General features: G+C 47.2%; 1 protein-coding gene across 2 annotated transcripts in view; it reads right to left on the bottom strand.

Annotated features, from left to right (window-relative positions):
- The window catches only part of ARSK (arylsulfatase family member K), a 139488-nt gene extending 121043 nt beyond the window's left edge, over nucleotides 1–18445 (bottom strand). Inside the window, exon 1 of one of the 2 annotated variants that reach the window (XM_075593285.1) lies at nucleotides 18126–18445. In XM_075593285.1, coding sequence (XP_075449400.1) covers nucleotides 18126–18266 — 141 coding nt within the window. In that variant the 5' untranslated portion in view covers nucleotides 18267–18445. The remainder of the gene's footprint in view (nucleotides 1–18125) is intronic. The other variant, XM_075593283.1, reaches the window with a different exon arrangement.
- Nucleotides 18446–18753: the final 308 nt, after the last annotated feature.

The raw sequence follows: 18753 nt of genomic DNA, 5'->3' as shown, positions 1-18753 counted from the left end.
GTTGCAATATTCCAGCAACCCTGACTGCGCATCCTCAATGCTGCAATATTCTAGCGACCCTGACTGCGCATCCTCACTGCTGCAATATTCCAGCAACCCTGACTGCGCATCCTCAATGCTGCAATATTCTAGCGACCCTGACTGCACATCCTCACTGCTGCAATATTCCAGCCACCCTGACTGCGCATACTCACTGCTGCAATATTCCAGCAACCCTGACTGCGCATCCTCGCTGCTGCAATATTCCAGCAACCCTGACTGCGCATGCTCACTGCTGCAATATTCCAGCAACCCTGACTGCACATCCTCACTGCTGCAATATTCCAGCAACCATGACTGCGCATCCACACTGCTGCAATATTCCAGCAACCCTGACTGCGCCTCCTCACTGCTGCAATATTCCAGCAACCCTGACTGCGCCTCCTCACTGCTGCAATATTCCAGCAACCCTGACTGCGCTTCCTCGCTGCTGCAATATTCCAGCAAGTCAGGAGAAAAAATGGCAAAAAGCCAAAAAACGCTGCACCACTTGAACCACCGCACCATTTTATCTCCTGATTCTATCTACCCTCAGCGCGTTGCACACCAAGGACTACACCCAGCAAGTGAAGACTCCTGACTAAGTGGATTACACAAGGAGGGGACTTTCATTCATTCAAGCTGTGAGTACTCTTCCATTTAATTTTGGACTGTCTTGACACTAGGAGGTTGCCCGTGGGTATTGGGGTATTCATTACTCATTGCTCTTGGAATTTACAATGAGTGGGATTCCATCCCTATCCTCCACAAGACATAGGGGCCTATGCAGAGAGCAGCGAATTTTAAAATTGGCGAATTTATTAAAAAGTAGCTTTTTTGGAGAATTTTATTCTCCATATGCAGAAAAGTGCGAATTCTGCTATGTTTAACATGGATGCGTGTGGCGAGTTTAAATTGGCGAGATGCGCGCTTCAGAAACGTGTAAAAACAAATTCGCGCCTTTTTTTTCCCTTTGCAATGGCCGCGAGCGGCAGCTTCTTGCCAGTTTTTTCTGGCGAGGCAAAAAGGAGACAATCGCGCCATTTTATTGGCGCAAACAGCCGCTAGATGCCGTTCGCGCCTCTCTGCATACGGATATTTTTAAAACTGGCGAGATTGAGGTTCTCGCCAGCCGCGAGGCGAGTTTTACAAATAGAAAAGAAAAATTGGCGCGTTTTTCGGAACTCGCCATTTTCTGCTGCTTTCTGCGCGATTTTCTCCAAAAAATGGCGAATTTCGAAATAGCGCTGCTCTCTGCATAGGCCCCCTAGTCTAAAATGAACTTATCATAAGACTTGCATAGGATGCACTCCATATTACATTTATTGATTACTGGAGGGAATACATTGGAAGTATATCCAGTCCAGAAGTGTTTTTCCTCCATTTAGTGCATCTCACACCTTTGAGCTCCATTCCCTCCCTGCTAGGGTGATTCTATTGTTCAAATATTCCAGCAATTGACTGCACATCCTCACTGCTACAATATTCCCCTACCAAGGTTATAAAAAGGGCATACATGTGTTTTCCCCCGAGATCTCTTTGACTCCAGGAGGGATCTCACATGTCCAGTATATAGTTTCTAAATATTCCTCCCCTGTTTATTGTTTTTCCTCGTTAGGGAAGTGCCCTATAAGAATAGGTAACACTTTAAGTGAATAACTGGACAGAAAAGCTCTCATAAGGAGAGGCCTGTATACAGATTAGAACATCCCTACTGTTATACCCTGGGCGTATCCTAAACCACAGTAGAGGGTATTTCCATCGGCAAGACTAAACAGAGACCTGGGTGGACTGCAAGTGATTTCCAGTTAAGGGACTGGATCTGTATCCTGGCAGGGCAAGAGGCTCAGTCTCATGGTGAGAGGGAAGGGAAGGTGTTTCACTGTGTATGTTGAAAACCTGTGTAACAGGGTAGGTTCCCCCTTCTGTACTTCTTTCCTGCCCGTTATATAACTCCTGCTAGATGCAGGGAGTAACAGGTTAATCCTGCAGGCATTAGACCCCCTTGTCTGCTCTGTGAGTGGCAGAAGGTGGTGGTGACTCATGGCCTGTGTATAGCCAATAGAGGTATAGACCATGAGCCCGCCTCTTCCGCTTCCTCTAGGAAGCAGCATCCAAATTTAGCTGTCCTGCTCTGGAGGAGCTAAAGATCAGTCCTCTCAGAAGGAGCTCCTGTGCATGAAATGTCTGTGAATTCACTGTATAACCCTGTTCTTTTAATGTAACCATGTCTTTTTTTATAACTCTGTGCCCAGGACATACTTGAAAACGAGAGGTAACTGTCAATGTATTACTTCCTGGTATAACATTTTTATAAAAAAATAAATATAAATAAGAGGGATGTCAGACACTTCCATGGCGGGATGAGCTTGCCCACCTCAGGTCTCTGGGCCTGGGGAACATCAGATTAAGCCAAGGGACCCTATACTATCAGGGTCATCACTGTTTATCATCCTGGAACCTGGAAGATATGCACCCCGCTGTAATAAGAGCTGCAGTGATGCACAATAACGAATCCCTGTTCTACTATACCCCTGCTGTGATAAGAGTCAGTGCGCATGGGGTATGGAAGTGCTTCAGGAGGGGTAGTCTCGGGTACTCCCTGAGCCCACTGAAGCTGGAGGCGCTGTACCAAGAACCGAAGCTTATGCAAGAGACCAAAATGCTGTCCTTTTGCCCTGTACCATCGCGGCCACTCAGCTCTTCTTGAACTCACAGGTATGCCTCACCACCACACAAACAGAGGGTTGAACAGTGTTACACCTGTCCTGTTCACAATGCATTGTGTATCATGAAGAAGTTGCCTACTGTTATAATAAATAATAAAAAGTTCCTGGTGCCCTCTTTATTCATCACCATTCCTTACTACAAGCCGGCACGGACCTACTACAACAACCCTGAGATGAACAGGTAAACCGCTGAGCAACCACACCCTTTGAGCAGTTATAAACCCTGTCAAAGCATTAAAGACTTATAACAACTCCCTTTTCACTGTACACCCTATCCCAAATACTGGGCTGGGATAGAGGTTATATATATATATATATGAACATGACAAAGAATCCCAGATTAGCACTCTAGCACACAAAATATATCAAAATTTATTAAACACATATAACAAAATATATAATAAAGTGCATATGGCAGCCTATACATAGTTACTTCTGACACATTAACCTCTTCACAACTTCTGTTTTTTCACACATTAGCTTACAGCTTTTATACCAGCTTATTTGTGATCTGTTGATTGTGTTCATACTTATGTCTGTAACTTCATGTATTTTCAATTCATTAGTGTTCAGTAGTAATCAGTCCTTGGTACACTGTGGATCCTTTTTATTATATATTTTGTTATATGTGTTTAATAAATTTTGATATCTTTTGTATGCTAGAGTGCTAATCTGGGATTCTTTTTTATTTGTCATGTTCACATATATTCATCATCCCTAGCACCGCCAGTAGTGTTTATATCTTACACTTCACCTTACTGGTTATAGCACTTCTTACTTTTGGTCTGTTGCAGGTTGTTTCTTGTGTTTCATATATATATAGATGTAGCCGTGACCCCTGATTCACCCTGAAAGAGCGGGAGGTTGCGCCTGCACAGAGTGAGTTGCAAAAGCCCGCGAAGGAGGAGAGTGCTAATTGGTGGGGGGGAGCAGACCCTTGTCCCAGCAGCCCCCGTGGGGAGTACCTTGGGAGAGAGTTGAGCCAATGGGCTGAGGAGGTGGAGGAGATATAGGAAGGTGGTTGCGCGCACGTGGAGTAGAGCTGGTTGGAGAGGAGAGGAGACAGAGTGTCTATGTAGGGGAGGTTAAGCCGCCCCGGCGTAGGCCGTGTGCCCCAGGCCCAGTTAAGCCCTGAGTCACGGTAGAGACAAGCTGAGCTAGGGATCGCCATAGCGAGGTTCCTGTTCCCGTAGTATCCTTAGACGTGTAGCGGGACTTTACTATCAAGCGGGAGGTCTGGGCTCAGACCCCGCTTGCTGTTGCCGGAGTCCGGGTGGGATCGCCCCGGACCATCGCCAGAGAGAGAGGACGGTTTTGGCGTGCGAAAACCCTTTGTGAAGAGCGTAGCAGTCCCGGGTACCGGAGTGCCCGGCAGGTATTTCAACAAGTGCACCAACGGTACCATTCATTCATTCGGGACACAGTGGCTGCGCAGTCACCCATACACACATATAGTTGGCTCACTGGTGAGCGGAAGGACTGATCTGTTGGGGGATTGGACACGGGGTGGGATCACCCGGTGGAGGGTTCGGGGAGTGTTGGCGTCCGACGTGGCGCAAGATAGTGTTGGCATCCGCCGTGGCATGTTATAAAGTGTCTCTGACAGGATTGTTATTGTATGTACCTATATGTGAGCTTTGCCTGCAAGTAAAGGAAGTTGGTTATGGTAATTGGCTGTGTGTCGGTAATTATTGCATATACGTCCTGCGAAGACCCACTCCCCCGCTGGCGGGAGCTGTCGCAGGTGGAGGCGCTGCACCCGTGATAGTTATTGCGCGTACCCCAGGCTCTCCGTGGCAGAGACTTAGGCCCTGCGAGCCTACAGGTGACACAGCACATAGTAGCGGCTTGCTAGCGATAGGAAGCAGGGCTACATATATATATATATATATATTGAAAACAACAGAGATAAGCCTGCAACTAACTAGAAGGAATAACACAGAATTGCTTAAATCAAAAGATGAAATAATACTGATAAATAAATAACAGACTAATGACGGTGCTGGGGACAAATATCATATGAATACCAAAAAGAGGAAAAGGTGTCCCACTAATAGCACTCAAGCAAAAAGTAATAATAAATTGATTTATTCAATGAAAAACATGTGTAGCCCCGGTAAGAAATGGGGGCTATATATCTTTCTCCTACTGGTGTAAGTCCTGCTAAGGGCAGGCCGCCAGTAGTTATCATGGGTTTCCCCTGCTTCAAGCCCTGCCTTGATTGATGGAGATAGGCCCCTTGCCTCTGTGTGGAAGGCATGAGACATGGGGGAGGGGCCTGCTGACATCAGGGGGAGTGGGGCTGACTAAATTTAGTCTTGCCTGTTCCTGTAAGAGACAGGCAGTTCTGTCCTGAGAGCAGAGAGTGCTGGAGTGTCTGACCTGAGAGGTCATGATTAGAGTGACACCTGTGCTTGGAGAAGAGGCAGAAGACCAGCCTGTTTAGAGCTGATAAAACTATAGGTGGTGGACCAATGCCCCTCACCCTGCTCAGGGGGTGAGGGGGGGGATCTTGCCTCACCCAGAGGGTATACCCTTGGGGTGGATGTCGGGGGTATTGCAGCTCCATACAGCCCATCCTGCAGGGGTACAGCCTGGAGGAGAAGGAGAGGAGGACAAGACCCTGTACACTGCATATGACCGGCTGCTGTGTATGAACTGCTGCTGTGTGCTGTTACAAGGACAATAAAGAGACATTGCTGCTTTTATCAAAGACTGTGTGTGTAAGACTGAAATCTCTCGCCCTGAGACCAGGGCTTCTCTGGGAGAATTTCACCTTATCCCTTAAGGCTCGCCACAGATGGAGGCGCTGCACCGTTACTGCTAAGAAGATGGAAGCATACACCCCAGAAGCCTGTCCCTGTTATCCCCAATACCACCGCGGGAGACTCAGGCCCTCCTGTTCCTCACAGGTATGCACCACCAACATGCATGTAGCCAGCCCTCACTACACCCTAGGGGTCCAGTCTGCGACCGGGGGGGGGGGGACATGGGTTACATTTGGAGAAGCTGCTGAGATCCAGAACAGGACAGGCTTTCAGCGAAAGCAGAGCTGGAAGAGCTAAGTGCATCTTCCATGCAAGTACTGGAGAGAGTAGGGCATGTATGCATACCAGGGGTAGTCAGGGGAGCGTGGATTCCCGCATGGTACGCCCTGGGTGCCCTAAGAGGGTGATGTGAGATGGGTGTATGGCTATAGCTGTCCTAGTCCCTTGAGGCAGGTAGTGTGAGGCAACTGGGGGGGTTAGCCTGTTAACTTGTCCAGGGACCATGGCCCAGGGCCCGCACTATGAGTGGCCAAAAGTAGGAGACGCCCATACCTTAGGGAGATGCCCAGGTACACTAGCCAGCACCCACATAAAACACACCACAGAGTACGTGCAGGAACCGTCAGCGAGTGCGGTGCACAGAGAAGGAGTTCTGCCTAGCCTGGGGTATGCCACATCATATCAATGGTTAAAAGCAATGAGAGAGAGCATGCAAAGAGCATCAGAGAGTGTCAGTGAGTACAGTCAGTGTCTAGGAACGAGCTATGCACTAGACACTGAGAATAGTGACAGTATACATTTGGTGGGCTCATCAAAGATGGCGGCCGTCACTACATGTGCTCCGCGGAGCATGAAAGAGTTAAAAATGGTGACCGCAGTGCCATCCACGGCCCAGCAGCTAGCAGCCATCCCAAAATGGCGACTCCCGCCAATCCTGGATCGCGCACGTGAAGCGAGCAAATAGACTGTTAGGGAAATGTGGAGAGAGATGTGCAGGGGTTTGGTGCCAAACCCAGATCCCCTGCAAAAGGAGCGGAGCGGCGCGAAAGCCCACCCAACTGTGCTGTGACTGGCCGACAAACAAGGCCACGTCACACGGAGCGAAGGAGTGCCCCTCCTCTTGTTTCCACCAGAGGGAGGGGGCACAAGGAGAGCCAATCAGAAGCGTCCTCCCCAGCGAAGGGAGGGACAGGAAGTGAGAGCGAGGAACTTCACTTCTGTCTGGCATTCGAAGAGCAAGGAGCTGAAACATTGAACTCTTCCACCCCTGAGCAAATAATGTCAGAGCTAAGCACCACAATCTTCCAGCTTCCAGGAGGCTTCCTGGTGGTGGAGATTGAGGGCCGAGAGTACCTCCGGTGCCTGTGCGTCCACTGCAGGACACCCGGACCGGTCCCAAGCACCAAAGCACGATGCCCTCATTGTGGCACGTACTACCTGTGGCCTAACGAGCCATGGCCCATGATAAAGATCCATCGGGGTGCCTCTTCGGGAACACTAACGGAGGTGGCGGAGACAGCGGACGAGGCTGCCCTAGTTTCCTGCATCACTGCTGAGGGGGGAACCAAGGCCCAGCCAACTAAAAAGTCAAGCGATGTTCCGGCGGAGAAGAGCGCGACCGCATTGGAGGTACCGGAGCGGGCCCGTTTTGTACCACTAACCACTGGCGGTGCCGCAAAAGACCCAGGTGACTCCCTAGCGGAGGATCCGATCAAGTCGTCTTCGGAGGAAGAAGATGGCGTTTCATCGGTGGCGATGCGCCTACCGGCGAACCACATCAGCTGTAATAAAGATGGCGGTCCAATTACCGGAGAGAGGGAGCAGACGAGTCTGGACACCCACTGACGGCGAGTGCTGGTGCGGCCTGAGGCCCGTAGATGTCCCACGGCCGTGGTGACTCCCAGTGCGGCAGAGACGGGATCCGAGACGGCTCCAGAGAACCCAGAGAGCATCAGTCGGTAGCGGAGCGGTAAGGAGACTCCACCACCCCCTTACTCCCGCCAGGCGACAGCGGAACCTGCAGCGGGCGAGAAAGGCTTGCTGCCTACCTGCCCGTCCGCGGACCAGATGATCCACCACCGCCCCTTCCGGTCTTCGACACACTTCCGGTGCGTGACCACGGAGCGGATGGAGATTCCGCGGGCACCAGAGATGACGTCACTTCCGGTTCCGGCTGGCATGGAGGCCCGGCGGCCATCTTTGCGGCAAGAGGAGCCGCCATGGCAGCTGCACTTGCTGCACTCGACCGCCAAGGCGTTCACCGAGAAGCACGAAGCGCGCCAGAGAAAACAAGCAGGAAGATGCCTATTGGTCGTGGCATTACCAGGTTGCTGGACATTGATATGGACATTGCTGATACCCCAGCCCATGCCCCTAGCGCCATTGCCCCGGCCACTGCCCCTGCCCCGTCACGAGTTATGACACCGGGCCTAGCGGGGATAAGTTAAGCAAAAACCCCAAATACTCCAAAGATATGAGGGATTGGGAATTGAATAACGAAGGATCTGATGGGGAGATACCATATTCCAGTGTTATACATGTGCCTAACCCTGTACCTTTTTCTCCTGCGTCTAGAGGAGAGGGCCCGAGGGTCCCATACTCCTGCAGAGGCAGGGCCTGTAAGCAAAGTGTTCCATAAGATGAACCCCACCATCTACATCAACACCAGAGGTAGACGCAGAGACTCACACTCTACAGAGGTGGTCACGTCAGGTGTGTCATCCCAAACAGAGTCAGAGGCAGGTACTTCTAGTGCAGTGTCAGAGTACGAACACCATGACAAGTGGTGGGCACCCCTGTTTACTGGGTACCACAAGGGCATGGACCGTACGAGGTTCCTGCTCATCAGAAACAACATAGTTGACCATTGGTGGGCTGTAGGTGCCTTTTCTCCACAGGTGGCGGATGAGCTAGAGCACCGATATCAAGAGATAGAGCAAAAGAACATCCTTCCTAAGGGGCCTAGTATTTTGTATGATGACGTTGCCCCAGAGGAGCCTGAGTTTTGGGTACTGCCAAGCAGGGCGGGTAACCGTAAACTCCCTAAGTTAAGCCGAGCAGACAGGGCCATAGTAGCAAGGCATAGGCAGTCACACGGGTACGAGTTCCCTTATGTGCCTGAGCCCATAATGAGTGAGATAGAGGAGCACAGAGATAGCTGGCTCAGGGAGGCTGTGACGGAATACTTGCGTACAAGGTACGGAAAGGCAGGCCACCACAATGAGGATAAGATAAGTGAAGTAGTCCGGGCCTGGAGTGTTGGGAGATGTGTTTGTATGCACTGTGTGATGTATCGGCCGGAGTCTGGGTCGGTACAGCCATACCATGTGACTGTAACGGATCATAATGGGCGGCCGGTACGGAAGCCTGACCCAAGACACTATTACTAGTTGGTTCTCCCTGTTGGGAGTAACCGTATGCTGTTGTTTTATGCCATCTGGTGGATGGTCTGATGCATAATTCTAACCTGCTATGTATTTGTTTCCCAGATGTTCATCTGCAAGATGATGCTGCTAAAGTTAGGTCCAAGTGGGGACCATTGGATTCCACCTGAGGGAGAGTGTAGCCCTGGTTAGAAATGGGGGCTATATATCTTTCTCCTACTGGTGTAAGTCCTGCTAAGGGCAGGCTGCCAGTAGTTATCATGGGTTTCCCCTGCTTCAAGCCCTGCCTTGATTGATGGAGATAGGCCCCTTGCCTCTGTGTGGAAGGCATGAGATACGGGGGAGGGGCCTGCTGACATCAGGAGGGGTGGGGCTGACTAAATTTAGTCTTGCCTGTTCCTGTAAGAAACAGGCAGTTCTGTCCTGGGAGCAAAGAGTGCTGGAGTGTCTGACCTGAGAGGTCATGATTAGAGTGACACCTGTGCTTGGAGAGGATCCAGAAGACCAGCCTGTTTAGAGCTGATAAAACTATAGGTGGTGGACCAATGCCCCTCACCCTGCTCAGGGGGTGAATGGGGGATCTTGCCTCACCCAGAGGGTATACCCTTGGGGTGGGTGTCGGGGGTATTGCAGCTCCATACAGCCCATCCTGCAGGGGTACAGCCTGGAGGAGAAGGAGAGGAGGACAAGACCCTGTACACTGCACATGACTGGCTGCTGTGTATGAACTGCTGCTGTGTGCTGTTACAAGGACAATAAAGAGACATTGCTGCTTTTATCAAAGACTGTGTGTGTGAGACTGAAATCTCTCGCCCTGAGACCAGGGCTTCTCTGGGAGGATTTCACCTTATCCCTTAAGGCTCGCCAGAGATGGAGGCGCTGCACCATTACTGTTAAGAAGATGGAAGCATACACCCCAGAAGCCTGTCCCTGTTATCCCCAATACCACCACGGGAGACTCAGGCCCTCCTGTTCCTCACAGGGATGCACCACCAACATGCATGTAGCCAGCCCTCACTACACCCTAGGGGTCCAGTCTGCGATCAGGGGGGGGGGGGGGAGGGAACATGGGTTACACATGGATAACACGAAAAAGATAAAACAGTCTCCAAGGAACCCCTATAGCATAAATTCTAACCTAAACATAGGATGATGAAATCACTTGATGTGAAGAAACTAGTAGGGTGAATTGCTAGTGAGAGCAAGCAAACACCATACCTCTACATTTGGGACTCAAAGACATTGATGCTGACAGCTTACTCCTCACGGTTCCTGTTTTGGTTTACCCTGTCTGGCATCCATTGCACATGCGGATTGTTACCATAGGACACTCGGAGAAGTGACACGATACCTGAGTTCCTGCTGGATGGTGGCTCAGAGGGGTTTTGATCGTGTCCTGATCGTGTGTAGTGGAGAGGCGTGTGAGCAGCAGAGTTCCTGTGTTTGGTGCATGAGTATTTCTCATAAAATGCTCTTTTATTCATGTTGTTTGTGAGTTTTAAATTGTTGGACTCTTTTTTTTTTATATTAAATGATATTATTTTACATATTGCACTAGGATTGGGCGCTCTCTTTTTTCGTTTTTATAGGATAGAATCTACAAAGATATAATATGGTCAAGAAGATGACACAAAAACCATATATAATACAGAGCAGAAAAACAATAATGTAACCTACTCCTATGGTTTAAGACCGGCCGGTCAATGAGTATGTCTCTAAAAGACTGCTGCATGCCAAGACCTAAATACAGCTGAAAATATTGCTAAATAAATGCTAATGCAATATTTCAATGGTGACCTGCAAGTATATTGTTCATGGGTATCTATATTGGGTAACCATATGAATTTAATGCCTCATTGTTGGTGATTGGAGTGGTATTTATTTAGCAATATTTTCAGCTGTATTTAGGTCTTGGCATGCAGCAGTCTTTTAGAGACATACTCATTGACCGGCTGGTCTTAAACCATAGGACTAGGTTACATTATTGTTTTTTCTGCTCTGTATAATATATGGTTTTTGTGTCATCTTCTTGACCATATTATATCTTAGTAGATTCTATCCTATGTTTAGGTTAGAATTTATGCTGTAGGGGTTCCTCGGGGGCTGTTTTATCTTTTTCGTGTTATCCATGTTTTTCATTGAATAAATCAATGTATTATTATTTTTTGCTTGAGTGCTTTTAGTGGGACACCTTTTCCTCTTTTTCTTTTTTTTGGTGTATATATATATATATATATATATATATATATATATTCATTAGTGAACACAGAGAAATTGAGAACAGCTTCCAAGAAAGGCTGAATTATTAGAAAATAGTTTGGTTTCTGGCATATTTAAGCAAAGCATTGTAATTTGCTTGCTACAAAGGCAGAGGACATCAAAAGGCACTTAGATATTCTTCTAGATGATTGTTTCCTGCTTTCAAGGCACTTGTGTTACTGCTACCATTTTGGATTGGAAAGTTATTATTGCTGTAGCAATATTCTTTTGCAATCCGTATTCCTTTCAAGAGGAGTGAGATATTTAGAGAATCTGCTAAAATTGCTCGTCTACTGCTCTAATCATTAAAAAATATATATATATTGTGGACTAGATCCAAAGCTAACAGCTGTAATCCCTTTAAAATGAAACATTATGTTCTGCTAAATAATTACTGTAGTTAGAATCCAACCAAAATATATCCATAAACACGTAATGCACGCAACACACTCACACTGCCCCCTGGCAGGTTCCTCTCCAGTGTGCTATGGACATGTGATTGGTGATGGACATACTGTAATAGCAGCCAGTAACAAAGGCTGTGGAAGAGGTGGGACTATGAGGGAGAGGAGCCTTTAAGAGGATTGGCCATTGTGACGATCGAGAGGATTTGGCCCGGGATTAAAGGGGTTACACCCCAATTTGCCACCCTCTACCCTCACCTGGGAAGCAAGGGGTTAACTGGACTGAGGTCCAGTAATGTGTTTTTACCTCGCTTCAATATCCAAATGCTTATTCCCCTGTAAAAAATATATTGTTTCTGGGCCAGTGTCTGCACCACACACACTGGGGCTTAAGGGGTTAATAAACTACAGTTTAAGAAAATACAACTGTGGTGTGTCTTTTCAGAAAATCTGGACTTCAAAAGGCTTGATTGAAGTTGGGTGTGAAAAGTACAAATGGGGGTTTTGGTGCACAGTATGTTAATACCTAATTTGCAGGCCAAGGGAATATTGCTGGGAGACAGCTAGGACAAGAGGTCTGGGGCCTTGGGTGTGACACATAGCACCAGTGACCAAAAGGTAACTGCTCTAATTGTTTATGCTGGAGGCAGGAACAAAGAAACTGAGTGTTTTTTTTTAAGTGTGATACTTCACACTTACAATGGAAGCCAAAAGCCTGCTCCAAAGGATTTATAGATGGGGGCCAGGGGTGCGGTTACACAGGGAGATATCAGAATGAGTGACCGTATTAAATATAAGAATATTATGAGATGTCCTCGGCTGAACGTGCTAAGAGTTACCCGCAACTAACGAATACAGACACCTGAGGTTTAACAGATACTAAAGGCAGATATTAATATCTCTCTTAATTTTAGTATTACAAGGTAATATTTAGTTTCATTGGGAGCGTCAGGCATGACGGAATGTATTAATATGTCTCGCGTGCCAGTAAGTACTACTGAACTGAAGTTATGAAGCTATTTGCAGTGTATATGGAATTTTGGTTTTGTTCTGGAAACTGCAGACTCCCTCTGTTATGGTAATGAGCAGGAAGGACATCCAGCTAGAATTTACATAGCCTGGTGATCAAAGGCTAAATTGCCTAATTGTTTATGCTGGGCCCAGGGACCAAGGAACTGAATTTTTAAGTGTGATACTTCACACTAAACAATGGAAGTCAAAAAGCTGCTTCAAAAAGCTTCAAAGAGATGTTTGCTAGACAGCTCGGTGCCTTGAATGTAAGAGAAGGGTGGAAATGGTATATAAACCAGAGTCCCCCCTTACTCAGTGCTTCATGTTTTAATGTCCTCATGTCTTCATGCAAAGTCCTCATGTTTGCATGCAAGGTCTTTTCATGGCTTTTCGTGTCTTGGGATTATGAAGATTGCTGTATGAACTGCCAGTCCAGATGTGACTGTTTCATCATTTCCATCTTTAAGTAAGTGTCCATATTTTGCCTGTTATTTGTATATCTCGTGTGTTCACCTTTATCAAGGAATAAATTATATTTTATCATATCTAAGTCTCGTCCCAGTTCAACTCAGTTATATATATATATTTTGGTGTGTATTATTAATAGCCTGTCACAAAGCTCCCGTCACAGCCATGACAAGTGGAGTCAGATCTGCATAAAACTGAATTCCTTCAGGCTTGACCAAGTGTGATCACCAAAGGGGGCAATTATTATAGACTGCTATGGAGTTTCTCAGAAGTAAGGCCCACGACAAGTGGCGAGGATGATTTTGAGAGTTGGATAGAGGAGGCCACCCAGATGGCGCAGGACTGGGGTGGGATCTGAACAAGATACGAAAGCTTGGATCTCCAAGAGCCTTAAAGGGCTAGCACTGGCTATCATACGAGCCATTACCGAATAGGGACAAGCTGTCACCCCTGGTGGATACCTGCAGGTTTTAGAGAGTACTTTCGGAGCAAAGGAGAGCTGGGAGGATTTCTACCTCCAGTTCACGGGCATGTATCAGTGAGATGGGGAAAAACTGTCGGAATTCCTACAGAGATTAGCAGTGGCTCTACAGAGAGTCATACAAAAGATTGGGGTCCAGGTGGACAGGGTCGATCGTACACAGATAGAACAGGTGATACCAGGGGTCCCTACCGGGGATCGGATGAAGAAGCGCAAATATCCCTAGGCCACTTCCTGTACAGTCAACAAGCACAAACCAGCTAAAAGTCAATGGGGATTAGAAGATGGCACCATCGAGGCCTGGCCGGCGGAAGACGATCTGCCGTGTGAATGTGTATCGATTTGCCATACGCTGATTAAAAGGACCAACCCAGACCAGTACACTATGCCCAGAATAGAGGATGCATTGGATTGTTTCACTGGGAACAAGTGGTTTTCAGTCCTCAACCTTCAAAGTGGTCATTACCAAATCCCCATGCACGAGAAAGATAAAGAGAAGACTTGATTTTATCTGCCCACTGGGGTTCTACCAATTTGAGCGTATGCCCCAAAAGGTATTTGGAGTGCCCACCACGTTTCAGAGACTAATGGAGCGAGTGGTGGGAGATATGAACTTGGAGGTCCTAGTGTATCTTGATGCCCTTATAGTCTTCGGGAAGATGTTAGAGCAGGTCAAGGGGGTGTTGGGGTCCTGGGGACTGCTGAAGGTGCTGGACCGATTAGAGAGGAGGAGGGGTCCACGTCGTAGCTCCATTTAGCAGGGAACCTGTTCCTCAAGATCCCATAAGATCCCCTATGGAAACTACACCCATGGGCCCTCTCAATTTGGTAAAGTAGGAGTGTACCTCCTTCCCTTGCTACAAAAGCCTGTCCTGATAGAGTGATCTCAGCAGCACCTCCAAATGTAACACGTGTTCCCCCACCCTAAGGGAGATTCACTGTTGTTACATGGTGTTGGTGCTACCTGTTGGTTCACAGGAAGGCCTTGGGCATCCACCGGTGTTGTTTAGGGATAAGCAGGACAGGCTTTCAGTGCTGGGTGGCTCTTTCTCTTGGTACAGCGCCTCCATTCCCACAGGGCCTATCCTAGATACTGTGGCGACAATCTTTATTGCAACTTTTGCCCGTCTTGTCCCGGGGGTCTTTTCGGGCTGGCGCCGAACGTGGCCGTGCGCCAGCCCATCCTAGCCGCATCTTCCCCTCTCCCTTCCTTTTCCCTCGCGACCCCCTGGTTGTTCCGCCCCGCTCCACACTCCAAAAAGCAAAATACCCCCTTATCTGCAGCCTCCTTCGGGGATGCCTGGCGTTTTCGGGATGCCTGGCATCTTCGGGGATGCCTGGCATCCTCGGGATTCCTGGCGCCCGTGACCGGCGCCCGGCTGACATGCGGCATGCCGCAAAAAAAAAACCGATAGCCGCGTCTGCCCGTGCATTGCGGAGGCGGCCGTGTTAGAATAAACTCTGCCGCCACTGTAGCTGCAGTCCCCTGTGGAAAACACTCTTCCCTCCCCCTGAAGAACTGCAGCCTCAGGCGGGAATATAATAAACAGCATCTGGGTCTTTATTCAGCAATTACAGCATACACAGCATACATGTCAGCTTACATGCTCTTTCTTGGGTCCCTGGACTCAACCCCCAGTGCTTGAGGCTCCAAACGTCTATCCCTGAATCCCATATCCCCTGGTGGAATATGGGGTAGCTGTTCACAGTCCCTGAGGGAGGGGAAGGAAGGTGAAACAGAGCCCTGGCTCCCCACTTCCACACTGCCTAATTTTGGATCTGCAGCCCCTTTTGTACCCAGGGAGGGTCCTAAGTCTGAGCTCCTGATAAGTACCCAGGCCTTAGGCCCACCCCCCCTTGTCACTCAAGGGAGTTGTTTACTGCTGCAGCAGGAAGGACATAGATTTAACACTGCTTGCGCTGGTACCAGGGCTTATGTGTTAGGTAGAGGATTAGTAGCCCAGGGGTTACATAGCTACACCCATATATATGTCTCCTCCTATACATTCATATTGCCACAGGGCTAGACAATATCTTCCTATCAACCTGATCTTTGCTCCATTTGATTTATATCTATTTGCTATATTTGGAACTGTGTTTTCCTTGAGCTCATATTCGGTTTTACATATACTGTTCTATAGACACCCTCATCTGCTCTTTCATTCCTACTCCTTAGTAGGTACTCCAAGACCAGTTGGTACACTGCTCATGTTTTAGTTTTAACCATAACCCTGCTATCTGCATCACACGATGTACTTCCTTTTGCTGTTTGCAGTCTCTTCACATTCCCCACAACTCTTTCACCTCTACCCATATTTCTTTCTCTCCCCCTTTCTTAATCCTCCCCCAAACCTCTGTAACTACTTTTACACCCGAGTAAAAAGCACTCTTACAAATCCTCTTCCCCCCATTTTCTTTGTCACTCCTCCTCGCTGCTAGTGATATTTCTGATCCTGGACCTTGTCATATACTGTATGCAACTGATCTCGCGCACGCCTCCCTGGCTCCTCCTCCCTCCCTGCTCAAGGTACTAATTCTGCTAACATAGTACATATTCCCTTTAATCCTTACTCCTTTTTTCCCTTCTCCTGTACTCTCTGGAATGTCTGCTCTCTGACTAACAGGGCTACAGTATGTATTGTGACAGAGTCATATACTCTGTATACATTAGGAGGTGGCAGTATGCCTGCTTTCCAGTATGCGAGGAGTTAACCCCACTGATTAGGCACTCCACAGGTAATCCTAATTAAGTAAGCTCACATGCTTTGAAAAGAGGAAATGAGGAAAAGAGGAAATGCCTCTGGATCAACAGTCTCTCTCAGACACAGACAGACAGACAGACAGACAGACAGACAGACAGACAGACTGGCTGACTGACTGCTCATATTTATGCTGTCCCAAGGAGAATAAAGCTCCCAGGTAAGGAGTGGTGTTACCGAATATTGTTGGTCTGGTCTAGTTTAGCTAGCCAGCCAGGTAGATAGACTGTGCTTTTGTTTAATTAGTTCCCCTAATGGGGATAGGTTTTTGGTTTATGTTTTGTTTTACTTAAAGGGACAGAGCAGAAAAGAAATCCCTGCCATGGAAAGATTACAATCTAAGTAGTATTTTTAAAAGTTTACAGACAGCAGGTGAAGGACTATGAGCAGCATCTCACCATGATGGTTTGTAAGTGGGACTGTGGGTAAGGGGCAGTAGCCATGAGTCCTGCATATTGAAATGCTTCATTCAGGTGTGCTTTTAGGTTTGACTGAAAGGTGGGTAGAGAAGTTGTTTAGCGTATACGGAGTGGGAGGGAGTTCCATGGGTAAGGGGAAGGGAAAAAGGTTTAAGATGAGAGAGTAGCGGTGAAAAGGGTGGAAAGAAGACAGTTATGGCTAGACTGCCGGAGGGGAGCAAGGGCATAGCGAGAAATCAAAGCTGATATGTAGGGAGAAGCAGATGAATGGAGAGCCTTGAAGCTAAGAAGGAGAACTTGGTAGGTGACCCAGAACATAATGGGAAGCCAGGAGAGGATTTAGGGAGGAGATGAGCATCAACTGTTCTGGGAGAAAGTTAAATTATTTTTGCTGCAGCATTTTGGATAGACATAAGCTAATTAGAATATCTCTCCCATATTTTCATGGTACTGTAGATATTTGCTGGCAAAATTCGATGTTGAATCGGATATGTCCATTTCGCCCAACCTTTTTAGATTAAAAAGGTCAAACTTGAACAACTTCACACATCTCTAATAACTAATAGAGACCTGTCAACTCTCACTTATTTTCTGTGAGTCCAACTGATTTTTAGCATCAGATGTTTATTGGTATACAATGAAGTCTCACAAATACAAATCAGCACAGACAAATGTCATTTTGCGGTGTACCATACACACACAGATTTTTTTGATTGAAGGTTGACATCTCTGCTAATACTGTATATAGGGGGAAAATGACCACCCAATACAGGATTACACAAAAAATAAAGACACAGTGCTTGGAGAAAGAGGAAAGAGAACAATCTGGTTATATGAGGGGAAAAATTGTTGCATGCTCAGCGTCAAGCCAGACGTGATATAGTAAACAAAATAGGTCTCAATAAAGATAAGACACAGGAAGGGGACACATGTGCAGGCAGTCCTCGGTTATCCAACAGAATCCGTTCTGGAAGTAGCGTTGGATAGTGAAACGGTTGTAAAGTGAGTCCTATGTTAATCAGTGGCAGTGAGTGTTGGATAACGCATTCCGGCGTTGAAAAACGGCCCATAGGGATGCGTTGGATATGCCATTCGTTGTAAAGTGAAACGTTGAATAACGAGGACTACCTGTATTTGTAAGATATAGCCATAATGGGGATCGGTGCTAGAATAGAAATTAAGTTTGCAAAGGAAGCATAGAACTGAAATAGGCAGAGTACACACAAAACTCTTAAGCATATCAGCAGCTGCTTGTACTGTATGTCTGAGCATATTCCTTCTTATGCAACGTCTTTACAGCAGTTTAACTAACTGGGAATTTACACAGATCTTTAATAGAGAAGTGAGTAAAGAGTTAAATATTCTTACATACACAAAAAAAGTTTTGCAGGACAAAATGAACACAGGGAAGTAATACGATACTTACAAATGCGTCACTCATCACCATCACTACATTATACCTGATGCTGTTGTTTTGGGAGGGTGACAAAGGTTTTAGGGGAAGACATGCTGTCAGGGCAAATGACAGGAAAAACACAGCAGCAGATCCCGAGACGAGCAGACCCATTCTCTGTCCATCCAGAGTCAGAAACCAACAGAAGAGAAAGCAATTATTTCCGTGGCAATGTGACTAGCAAACACTTTTTGCCAGACTCTCACAGTTCTTCGGCAGAGTACAGCTCATAGTGTTGTTTATACTTAATCATGCGGTGTAACTGAAAGGAAGTGTTTTAAAACAGTTCCTACTTCCTCCTCCCACAGATGAGCTGGCTGTTTTCTGAGTTTTAAGGGGCTGTGCATACAGTAATACAGTAACTCATAGTCCCAGTGAGATGAGACTCCAGTCCCAGTTTTCTAAAAAAATAAATCTTTTATGCAGAAGTACCTGAAAACCAAGAACTGAATGCATTAAAGGGGAAAGTAGAGAACCAGGACTGGATATCAAAAAACATATTGTTAATGTAGATCATATAGGGATCTATTTATCAACATTGGCAATAGGGATCTATTTATCTTGCTGGCAACACTAAAGCAAAAAACTGCTCCAAATGTAC

Source organism: Ascaphus truei, chromosome 1, assembly GCF_040206685.1.
Source record: "Ascaphus truei isolate aAscTru1 chromosome 1, aAscTru1.hap1, whole genome shotgun sequence".
NCBI lineage: Eukaryota > Metazoa > Chordata > Amphibia > Anura > Ascaphidae > Ascaphus > Ascaphus truei.
Note: the sequence above shows the minus strand (reverse complement) of the source record. Positions and strands in the feature narration are given on the sequence as shown.